Source organism: Gekko japonicus, unplaced genomic scaffold, assembly GCF_001447785.1.
Source record: "Gekko japonicus isolate JY-2015 unplaced genomic scaffold, Gekko_japonicus_V1.1 scaffold6363, whole genome shotgun sequence".
Taxonomy (NCBI): domain Eukaryota; kingdom Metazoa; phylum Chordata; class Lepidosauria; order Squamata; family Gekkonidae; genus Gekko; species Gekko japonicus.
Window position 1 is genome coordinate 2,067 of NW_015174443.1, and position 12,186 is coordinate 14,252.

Genomic DNA, 12,186 nt, shown 5'->3' on the forward strand with positions numbered 1-12,186 from the left:
TCAAATCAGTCAATCCTAAAAGAAATCAACCCTGACTGTTCCCTGGAAGGCCAGATAATGAAACTGTAGCTCAACTACTTTGGCCACCCAATGAGAAGGGAGCACTCACTGGAGAAGACCCTGATGCTGGGAAAGACTGAAGGTCAAAGAAGACGGGGATGGCAAAGGATGAGATGGTTAGACAGTGTCATAGATGCAACGAACATGAAGTTGAGCAAACTCCAGAGGACGGCGGAAGACAGGAGGGCCTGGCGGGATCTGGTCCACGGGGTCGCAAAGAGTCGGACTCGACTCTGCGACTAAACAACAACAACAAAACTCTTTGTCACTTCCTGTTAAAAAACTTCTAATAAGTACACAGGCTGCATTTTTTCTCCCCTTACCCTGTGACCCCCACATCTCTCCCCTGGTTGCACTTAAGGTTGCCAGTCTCCAGGTGGGGTCTGGAGGTCTTCTGGAATTACAACTGGTCTCTAGACTACGTAAATCACTTATTTATTCAAAACCTTCATTCCAGTTCTCCTGGAGAAAATGGCTGCTTTGGAAGGTGCTATAATGCCGTAACAGCGTTCCATGCGCCTCAGCATTTAGTCATGCCAGCCACGGGGCCATGGAAACGTCTTTGGACAGTGCTGGCTCTTCGGCTTGGAAACGGAGATGAGCACCGCACCCCTAGAGTTGGATGTGACTGGCTTTCGAGCAAGGGAAGCCTTTACCTTTGTAATACTGTAGAGTGCACTCTCCAAAGCAGGCGTTTCCTCCTGGGAAACTGAGGACTGAAGCCTGAAGATGAATTGTAATTCCTGGAGATTTCCAGGCCTTCTTGGAGGCTGGCGACCCTTGGCTGTGCCAAAATCTCTCCCATGGCGTAGAGGTGTTGTGGGAACGGAGTCGAGTGTTTCATGCTGTTTGCATCTACCCTACCTGGTTTACATTTGCTAGACTAGGGAACTCCGTGAAGGTTGCACAGAGAGAATAACACACACGAAGCGGCCTTATACTGAATCAGACCACTGGTCCATCGAAGTCAGTATCGCCTGCTCTGCCTGGCAGCCGCTCTCCTTCACGTCACCTACTGCCTGGTCCTTTTCATTAGATGCCAGGTATTGAATTTGGGACCTTCTGTGTGCCAAACAGAGGCTCTTCCACCGAGCCATGACCCTTCCTGTTAAAGGAGGATTTATGGATTGGCCCAGGGAAACACATGAATACATGAAGCTGTCTTCTACTGAATCAGACCTTGTTCCATCAAAGTCAGTATTGTCTGCTCAGACCGAGAGTGGTTCTCCAGGCTGAGGTCTTTCCCATCACCTCCTACCTGATCATTTTAACTGGAGAGGCCGGGAATTGAACCTGGGACCTTCTGCATGGCCAAGCAGGTGCTCTACCACTGAGGCACGGCCCCTCCCAGGGAAGGTAAAGGTTCCCTTGCTCGAAAGCCAGTCGAGTCCGACTCTAGGGTTGCGGTGCTCATCTCCGTTTCAAAGCCGAAGAGCCAGCGCTGTCCGAAGACATTTCCGTGGTCATGCGGCCGGCATGACTAAACACCAAGGCGCACGGAACGCTGTTACCTTCCCACCGAAGGGATCCCTATTTATCTACTTGCAGTTTCTTGCTTTCGAACGGCTAGGCTGGCAGGAGCTGGAACTAGAGACGGGAGCTCACTCCGTCATGCGGCACACTCGGGTCTCGAACTGCTGAACTACCGACCTCCCACAGCCTGCAGTTCAGTGCCTTAACCACTTGAGCCACCACAGCTCCTCCCAACGTTTGACCAATTTAGGCCCATGTCAAATTTCTGAGGAGGGGGAGGATTAGATTTTGCTTATCATCCAGAAGTGGTCCCTCATGAGCGTGCGTGACTAATAAATGGGTTTCTTCGATGTAGGCCTCTGGCAAGGAACACTTGGAAGAAGTAAGTAGCGAGGAGGTGTGGCCTAGCAGCATCCGCCTTTGACAGAGCGCATGTTTGTGGCCTATGGGTGACTAATCTCTAATACTCCGAAAGCTTCTCCTTTGTTGAATCTGTGGGCAGCAGTGTAGCCTGAAGTGTCTGCCTTCTGTTTATGCCTCTTAACCTTCCTGTGCTTGTAAAACGTTTTACTAATTAGGTCTTGGGGTCATGCAAGACCCCAGTTTAGTCACTTATTTTAATGGGTTTTTTTTCAAGTAGTGCCAATTTTTAATGGAGCGTGGGTTGAAGCACCACAAAACGATAAATTAATCTCTTGCACAAAGTAATACACGTGTATGTGAAGCTGCCTTATACCTCAACAGGAAGACTTAAAGAACAAGAGATTAACATAGGTTGGTGGGAAAGGGTACAAATAGAGTCGAGATTTGCTAAAGGCAAGCCATTGGGTTTTTATACAAATATAACGGAAATGGATAAGGCAGCCGCTCTCTCCAGGGTCTCAGGCTGAGGTCTTTCTCATCACCTCCTGCCTGGTCCTTTTAACTGGAGATGCCGGGGATTGAACCTGGGACCTTCTGCCTGTCAAGCAGAGGCTCTTCCACTGAGCCACAGCCCCTCTTTATAGCTCTCCAGGGTCTCAGGATGAGTCTTTCACATCACCTTCTGCCTGGTCCTTTTAACTGGAGATGCCGGGGATTGAACCTGGGACCTTCTGCATGCCAAGCAGAGGCTCTGCCACTGAGCCACAGCCCCTCTTTACAGCTCTCCAGGGTTTAAGGCGGAGGTCTTTCACATCACCTCCTGCCTGGTCCTTTTTAGCTGGAGATGCCGGGGATTGAACCTGGGACCTTCTGAATGCCAGGCAGAGGCTCTTCCACTGAGCCACAGCCCCTCTTTACAGCTCTCCAGGGTCTCAGGTGGAGGTATTCCACATCACCTGCTGCTTGGTCCTTTTAAACTGGAGATGCCGGGGATTGAACCTGAGACCTTCAGCATGCCAAGCAGATGCTGTACTACTGAGCCACAGCCCCTCTTTACAGCTCTCCAGTGTCTCAGGCGGCGGTCTTTCCCATCACCTCCTGCCTGGTCCTTTTCACTGGAGATGCTGGGGATTGAACCTGGGACCTTCTGCATGCCAAGCAGAGGCTCTTCCACTGAGCCACAGCCCCTCTTTACAGCTCTCCAGGGTCTCAGGTGGAGGTATTCCACATCACCTGCTGCCTGCTCCTTTTAAGTGGAGATGCTGGGGATTGAACCTGGGACCTTCTGCATGCCAAGCAGATGCTCTACTACTGAGCCACAACCCCTCTTTACAGCTCTCCAGGGTCTCAGGCTGAGGTCTTTCCCATCACCTCCTGCCTGGTCCTTTTCACTGGAGATGCTGGGGATTGAACCTGGGACCTTCTGCATGCAAGTAAGGTGCTCTGCCACTGAGCTACAGCTCCTCCCACCAGTGACCCATGAAGGTCAGTACTGTCTACTCAGACTGGCAGCGGCTCTCAAGGGTCTAAGGCTGAGGGTCTTTCACATCACCTCTTGCCTGATCCTTTTAACTGCAGATGCTCGGGATTGAACCTGGAAACGTCTGCATGCAGAGTGGATGCTCTACCACTGAGTCACGACCCCTGCTGGTGGGGAAGGGAGTGTTACATGTCTGAAGATCCCATTGGGTGTAGTTATGACCCTTGAAGCCTTGGAGGCGTCGATGAAGTGGTAGCCTCTGTGCTTTGCTCCCTTTGAGTTGAGTTTGTGCCCTCTTAATAGCACTAACGAAAACTTTAAACCCGGAGTGTGATGCATGCCTGTTCCGGATTGCGCGGATTACTTCAATGTGCTGATCCTTTGAAAGGGGGTCTTTTGAGCACGGCATTGTGGGATGCATGTTTCCATAGAAACACTTTCATTCCTGTTCAGAGGGCCTTCCTGGAATTGGTCTCTGGGCATGCACACAACGGGTAAAAAGCAGGCTAAATAAATTTCCGGAGCTCCCCAACTTGTACCCCCTGAACTGTGCATGACATTTTCAGCATATCTTTTGGTCCACCAGGTGTTCGATTTTAAGCCCTTGACTGTGCCTCCTTGGACAGGCCACCGAACTCTGGAGTTTCACGAGCCACTGCTCGGCCTCTGTTGTTGTTACACTATACAGGGATTATTACTGTGATAAATGCGCTAAACTAAACAATACAGTACTGCAAAAATCAGAAGATATATGCTGTTTAAGTAAGAACATAAGAAGATAAGATATGCCAATGTTGGATCAGGCCAACGGCCCATGGAATACAAAAATACAGTCAGTTTCAAATAAACAGAAGTGGTTTTTAACGAAGCAAATGATGTTAACAACGTGCTCTGGAATGTCCTGTGTCGTTTCGATGTTCCTTCAAGTTCTGAACAAAATTCTATAGATAATTTCCAGTTTTTTGTCTCATCTACGAGAGTAGAAATGAAGCCTGATGCACACACATTTTTTGTTCATAGGTCAATAACAAAGCACAATTGGCTAGTAGAAAATTCATTTCGGGCGAGTTACAGTCAAATGGAGTGTCTCTATTGTTGGCTTGGAGCAGGGATATCTTTTTTGGGGGTGGTGGTTTCGCGGGGGAGTCCAACAGACCAGTTTGAGTAGTATGTCACCAAGGACAAAACTAGACGTCATGTGGGGGTTCCACGTTTGTACCATATATGTGTGAAGTTGTGTATTTGGGGTATCTTAATTTTTTTTTTTTTGCAGCAAAATACGTTGTGCAAGGAAGGAGGGCAGGACGCTTGTCTCCTTTCCTCCCCCTTGCTCAGAAGAGATATTTATTATTTATTTATTTCCTCTGATTTTTATCCCGCCGAGGCGGGCTCAGGGCGGCTTACGGCGTATTTGTTTAACAAACTATTTGTAATACAGACTTCCTCAAAAGTTCCTTTCAATCCAGTTGTATACATTCAACCACATTGTTTGAAACGTTGAATTCATCCTACCATGGAGTTTTTGAGTTAAATTATCCATCTCCATGACTTCAACCATTTTATTAATAAAATCCCATCTATCTGGTACTTCATCTCTCTTCCAATAGCTGGCTAATACTATTCTGGCTGCCGCCAATAAATTTATCACCACATGCTTGTCTTCCTTTTTCCAGCTTTCCGGTAGAATGCTTAGCAAAAATATTTTGGGATCTAATGATATTTGCATCTTCGTTGCCTGTGTAATCACCAGATGAACCTCTTTCCAATATTTCTTTACTATTGTACACGACCACCATACATGATAAAAGGAGCCAACTTGCAGTTTGCATTTCCAGCACAAATTGCTGGTCCCTGGATAAAACCTGGCCAGTCTATCTGGAGCTAGATACCATCGGTAACATACCTTAAATACATTTTCTTTTAATGGTACGGCCTTAAGCTGTCTCACATTTTGCCATACCCCTTCCCATTCTCTTGAGTCAATTGTATTCCCAATATTATTATTCCATTTTGTTAAAGGTGTCTTGTTAGTCTCATCTTGTGGTCTATTATCTAGCAGAAAGGAATATATTTTGCATATCATTTTTAAATCTGAGCCTAATAATATTTTATCTAGCTCTGAAAATGTTTTACTAATGCCCTTTTGGTTATCTTTCTTATATTTAGATATTAATTGGTTCCTTTCCCACCATGATAAGATAATCTGTTGAGACTGCAAGGTTTCTTGTGACTTAAGTTCATTATTTTTACTCAGCAAGACATCGTAACTCAGAGCCCGAGTATCTGTCATCAAATTTGGTAGTGAGATAACCTCCAACGGGGCTATCCACCTCGGTGTTCCCCCATAAAAGACAGTTTTTATTTCCTTCCAAACTCTTATTAAGCTGGCCCTTATCCGGTGTTGTCTGAAATATGAGTGTGTTTCTTTTGTTACCTCACTTAAGAAAAAGTGCCATCCTGCCATTAAATTATGGCCTTCAATAGTTAAGATCCTATGGTTTCTAAGCAAGATCCATTCGCGTAGCCACGTCAGCACTGCCGCCTGATAATAAAAACGCCAAATCGGTACCGCCAGTCCTCCTTTATTAACTTTTTCCTGCAGATATCGCATCTTTATTCTTGGTTTTTTCTTTCCCCAGATGAAATCTGACGTTAACTTATCCAGCTTTTTAGTAAATTTATAGTTGTTAAGGACTGGGATGTTTTGAAAAAGAAATAACACTCTTGGGAGTACGGACATTTTGATCGATGCAACCCTGCCCATCATGGACAGCTGTAACGTGGACCATTTTTCTAAGTCTCTTTGGATCAGGCTTAGAAGGTTTTCATAATTATCTTGTACCAGTGTACTTGTTCTGTTTGTAATATATATCCCTAAATACTTAATTTTTTTCTCTACACCGAAATCTGTTATTTTTCGCAATCTTTGCTCCATATTAAGGCTACAATTTTTTGTCAAAATTTTTGTCTTGGCCTTATTTACTTTAAATCCCGCAAAGTAACCAAATTCATACATCACCATTAGCAGACGCAGAATAGATTGTACTGGATCTAACAAAATAATTGCAATATCGTCCGCATAGGCCTGGATTTTATATTCTTGGTTTTTTATTTTAATCCCATGTATTTGTTCATCTCTTCGGATACTTTCACATAGACCTTCTATTGTGAAAATAAATAAAAGCGGTGATAGAGGGCACCCTTGTTGTGTGCCCTTACATATATCTATTTAATTGGTCATGTCTGTATTAACTATTGCCCTTGCGTCTTGTTTATCGTAAATTGCTTCTATAGCGGTAATAAAATCCGTTCCACAGTCTGCTTCTTTTAGATTCTGAATCATATAGTCCCAATTAACGTTATCAAACGCCTTTTCGGCATCGATAAAAATTATTGCTAATTGCTTACTAATATCTGTCTCACAATATTCCAGGGCATTCAGAATAATCCTGATGTTTTGATTCACTTGCCGTTTAGGTAGAAACCCGGCCTGGTCTGAATGTATTTGATGTGCGAGTACCTTTCTCATGCGTTGAGCCAGAATAGAAGCATAAATTTTATAGTCAACGTTAAGCAACGAAATAGGGCGGTAATTCCGTATTTCCTTTTCGTCAGTACCTTTTTTATGAATTAGCGAAATTAGTGCTGAGTCCCATGACTCTGGAATTTTCCTTGTCTGTGGTATATCTGCTATAATCTGTTTGTATATTAGAACAAATTCCTCTTCAAAAACTGCATAAAACTCTGCTGGCAGTCCATCAGGACCAGGGGACTTATTTATCTTTTGATTTCTAATTGATCCCGATATTTCTGCCATTGTTATTTTCTGGTTTAATATTTCCCTTTGATCCTTGCTTAATTTCTTTATATATACATTCTTTTTTAAAAAGCTCTGAATTGCATCAACATCAATGACATCCTTCCTGTATAGTTCACTATAGAGTTTTGTTACTATATCCTTCAGATCCGCTATTCTATGCTTAGGTTCACCTCTCTCATTCCTTAATACTTTAATAACCCTTTGTTTTTCTTCTTGTTTTAACTTGTATGTCAACCAGCGAGTTGGCTTATTCGCACTTTCAAAATAATTTTGCTTAGCATATTTAACTTTTTTCGCAATTTCCTCACTGAGCAGACCATTAATTTCATGTTGTAATTTTAGAATCTTCATTTTGATATATTTTAAATCCGGCTTATTCTTTAATTTCTCCTCTTGTTCTTGAATATCTCTCTTCAGTTGCATCATTTTTCGATTATCAGCTCTTTTCCTCCTTATACTTTCACGAATAAAGATCCCTCTAACAAATGCTTTAAAAGCATCCCAAACCGTTATTAATTGAGTTTCAGGTCTGACATTAAATTGAAAAAAATTCCTTTATCTCGTTCTTTACATTCTTAATGTTGTTCATTTCTAAGCATAAATGTGTTGAGCCGCCATCGGGTCATTTTAGGAGTGTCCAATAATGTTAAAGAGACTGGGTTATGGTCAGCATAGGTCAAAGGCAATATTTCTACCTCCTTGAGATCATTTAACAATCCCATACTTGACCAAATCATATCGATTCGGGACCATGATCTGTGTCGTCCCGAATAAAAGGTATAATCAGCTTTTTTAGGGTTACAGACTCTCCAAAGATCAACCAAATTTATTTCATCTACTAACTTTAAAAAAGATAAAGGTAACTCACAACCTTTTTTGTCCCTGGATACTTGATTCTTCCTATCATACATTCTGTCAAATACAGCGTTAAAATCCTCAACCACACAAATTTCATCATACTCTTGCTGCACTAGAATATCTCTAAGTTGCTGATAAAACTTATCTTGACCGGAATTTGGGGCGTATATATTTACAATCAGCATGGCTTTAGTTCCCATAAACATTTTAACAATCAATATTCTACCGTCTCGGAAATCATGAATCAATTCTGGATTAAATATTTCCTTGATGTATGTCACCACGCCTTTCTTCTTATTCATATCATCTGAAGATGCAAACATCACCCCTAGTCTCTTATTTTCCAGATATTTTTGGTGTTCTTTTTTAATGTGTGTCTCCTGCATACAGAATACATGTGCGTTGGATTTTAACAACTGATGGAAGGTTCTTTTCCTTTTCTGAGGGCCATTGAGGCCATTAATATTAATCGATAGTAATTTAATTTCCACATTTCTCTTCCTTTCCATCTTGCTTGTTTTCCCCCCCTCTCCTATAGAACATCCTGGTACGCACTTGTAAAGGGAGTGTTCTTTTTCTTGAGGATCTTCCTTTCTTTTTCTTGGTACTTATTTGTCCCTCTTCTGGATCCTCTTCTGATTCTTCCTCCTCCTCTTCCTCTTCACTACTTCCCTCTGATGACTGTATATCTAATTCTGGTCCATTCTTTTTAATAAATTCTTCCATTTTTAAATCAGAGTTTATTTTGTACCATCTTGATTTAAAATTAAAGAGGACACCCTCTGGTAACAGCCATTTAAATTTGACTCCTTTTTGTTTCAGAGCAGATGTTAATTTAAAGTACAGTTTCCTTTTTTCCCTGACCCTCCAGGGGGTGTCCTTCAGAATCTTTATTTCTTTATCCTGACAAATTAATGACTTATGTGTTGCTGTCTTCAGAATCAGTTCACGTAAACGTTTCCTTGCAAACTTAACATGGACCTCTCTCGGGAGTTTATTTTTTTTCGCATAACCTGAGTTCATATGATATGTTGATTCAATATCCTCCTCTATTCGTGAGACATCTTCTTGTTCAACATATTCAGCTATAATTTGTGTCATTCTACTTTTCAGATCTTCTTCCTCCTCCTCCGGTAGATTTTGGAACCTCAGGAGATATGATGCATTTTCCATTTCCAATTTGGATACGGTTTCTTCCAAGGCTATTATCTTCTGTTCACTGTCTGCTACCTTAGTTTCTAGTTTACTGGCTGTATTAATTAGCATTTCAACATCTTGCTTGTTATCCAATGCCAATTTTTTTGTTTCTTCCAATTGACAATTAACTTGTTGCGCTAAGTTGTCAATTTTGCTTTGTATTGGCTCCATCGCTTTTCCTATCACTGGATATAAAGCAGATTCCAATGCTGCATTCAATGCTTCTGGTAAGGCTGCAGCCACTGCACCTTCAACAGCCTGGTTCACTGCCGCTTTAACAGCCTCTTGAATAAGCGCATTCATTTCTTTTGGATTTAACTGAGTCATTGCAGCTTGTCCTGAATGTCCAGATTGCATAGGGGCAGAGAAGGAGGGTCTTCTCGATCCACTAGCCATAATAGCCCTATTTACCTATTGCTTCTGTCACGCCAAATTTCTGTTATGTTAGGTTTCCCCCTTGTTAACTTCTGGATTAGTTTGGCCACTCTAGTTTACCTAGTATTGGTCAGTATCTTCCTTTAACAGCTTCTATGGGATCTCCAAATTCCCTCCTCCCTCCACCCTTAGCAATATTGAACCCACAGTTTAACAGTTCAAGCAGTTACAGTCCACAGACAAACTCATAAAAAGCCCTTGACAACAGTTTGAAACCCACAGTTTAACAGTTCAAGCAGTAAGAGGGTAGTCCACAAACAAACTCATAAACAGTCTTGAGCAATGTCTCTTAGTCTGTTTCGACCCGCCAGCGAGCTCTTAATTACACTCAGTCTACGTAGTGCCAGGTAATATAAAGGGTCAGGCAACTCACATATCAACTTCTTCACCTTCCTGCTCTTCCGGATTCTTAAACATTTAACTTCAAGCTTTCACACAAAAACAAAAACTTCTCGACTCAGAGTTCCAATGCTTCTTTCAATTAAAGTTATAAAGTTCCAAGTAGTTCAAATGGTGTTTCCCTAGACACTAAACACTTGGCCAGTCCTTTAATAATACTCCATTCATCCACCGTCTTCTCATTGGTCTTACAACAATAGATATTTACAATCAGTTCCTCAGCCCAAAAGTCATAGTTTACAGCTTCACCTGGATTTCACCTAGATTTCTATATCGAATCATCTGCTGGTCTCTTAGGTTAAATGCAGTATGCCAGATTCTTAGGTTGATTACGGTCACAAGTTTCAGTTCAGCAGCCGCTCGGACGCGGAGCCACTCCCAGCCGCTCAATCCTCACCTTCCGCATCCTCAGCTCCTTCCAACCACGCTTTTAAAGTCGGATACACTGCTCAAGTTCACCCCAAGGTATCCAGCTATGGTCTTATTTCTCTGGTTTCTTGTTTTCCAAATTGTTTAAAGTCCGAGATCTGTAAAACCGGCGGCTCCGACTCAGCTCCGTAAAGGAGTATGTCCACGGGTCCGGGCACTGGAGATAGGGCAGCTCAGTCCCACGTCGCCACCTGGGACCGTCTAACCCCGTCTCTCCCCACGTGAATCCCTCTCCGGGGGATTCACAGGAGTCCGGGGGGGGATTGCCCCTCCTGACCCCTCCAGAACACCGGGAAATCGGCGTTGAGACGGGAGAACTCCTCCGCTCAACCCCGTTGCGTCGCGCCACAAACCGGAAGTCGGAAATTAAACGTGCTTAAGATGGTCGTTTTTAAGTGAACTTACTGGGGAGCAGTTTCCTTCCCACTCAGTGGAGCTTCCAGGTTAAGCATGTTTAGGATTGTGCGGATCTGCAGTCATAATTGGTGAGAGCGAAATCACTCCTTTTGTGTGTATGTGTGTCTGCGTGTGTGTGCATGTGTGCCTAGAAGTCATGCTGACTTCTGGGCGTTTCAGAGAGGTGGCTTGATTGCCTGCCTCTGTGCCCCAGCCTTGGTATTCCTTGGAGGTCGCCCTTCCAAGTACTTAACAGGGTCGGCCCTGCTTAGCTTCCAAGATCTGACGAGACTAGGCTTGCCTGGGCGATCCAGGTCAGGGCAAAACCGCTCATTTTTGACTCGATTAAGCCCCCTGGGAAACATTTTCTGTCCCTTGGACTCTCCCGCAAAGATGATCTCGTGAGATAAGCCTTTTGTACATAACGGCCATTCAGCACATCTTCATTTTTTGGGTGTGTGTGAAATGTACATCATGTAGAATCGTGTATATTCTTTTCCCACCACTGTCTTCAACGTGAAAACTCTCAAAAACGATCCCCCCCCCCGTCTTTAGCTGCAGCCGTTTAAATAATACGTCTGTATGTTTCCTCCGCGGCAGCTCACCAAGTCTCACCGGCAGGGTCACATGGTGAAAGTAGACTGGCTGGACAGACTGACCTTTCGAGAAATCGAGATGATCAACGAGGTAGGTTGTGGCACGCAACCAGCTCCTAATGAGTTTCAAGACCTGGCTGGTGCAGGAACCGTGGAGCATTCGGGAGTCTGCCCTTTCAGAGCCAGTGTGGTGTAGTGGTTAGGAGCTCTGATCTTATTATTGTTTATTTTATTGGTTAATTGCCCTATCTCTGCTTACAGCGGGCTCTGGGCGATGTACAAGGGGCATAATGCCATGAAACAAAGATACAAATTTTGGTGTAGTGGTTAAGTGCGCGGACTCTAATCTGGGAGAGCCGGGTGTGATTCCCCACTCCTCCACTTGCAGCTGCTGGATGACCTTGGGCAAGCCATAGTTCTGTCAAACTTTCTCAAGGGCAGTGCTCGAAAGAGCTCTCTCAGCCCCGCCTACCTCACAGGATGTTTGTTGTGGGGAGGGGAAGGGAAAGGAGTTTGTAATCAGCTCTGAGACTCCCGAGTGAAGGGTGGTGTATAAATCCAATCTCCTCCTCCTCTTCCTCCTCCTCTTCTGGTATAAATCCAAACTCCTCCTCCTCTTCCTCCTCCTCTTCCTCCTCCTCCTCTTCCTCCTCCTCTTCTTGTTCTTCTTCCCATATGCA

At 43.8% G+C, this 12,186-nt stretch overlaps 1 protein-coding gene and 1 non-coding gene across 2 annotated transcripts in view; one reads left to right on the forward strand and one right to left on the reverse strand.

The window, feature by feature from the left end:
• Positions 1-2,459: 2,459 nt before the first annotated feature.
• On the reverse strand, positions 2,460-2,531 carry TRNAV-GAC. The gene has a single exon. It is a non-coding gene; the product is annotated as a tRNA-Val (tRNA).
• Positions 2,532-11,510: 8,979 nt separating this feature from the next.
• LOC107121482 (phosphatidylinositol 3-kinase catalytic subunit type 3-like) overlaps positions 11,511-12,186 on the forward strand; it is a gene marked incomplete at both ends in the record, with an annotated part of 15,195 nt that continues 14,519 nt past the window's right edge. Inside the window, one exon of the mRNA XM_015424392.1 lies at positions 11,511-11,597. Within this exon, the coding sequence (XP_015279878.1) occupies positions 11,511-11,597 (87 nt within the window). The remainder of the gene's footprint in view (positions 11,598-12,186) is intronic.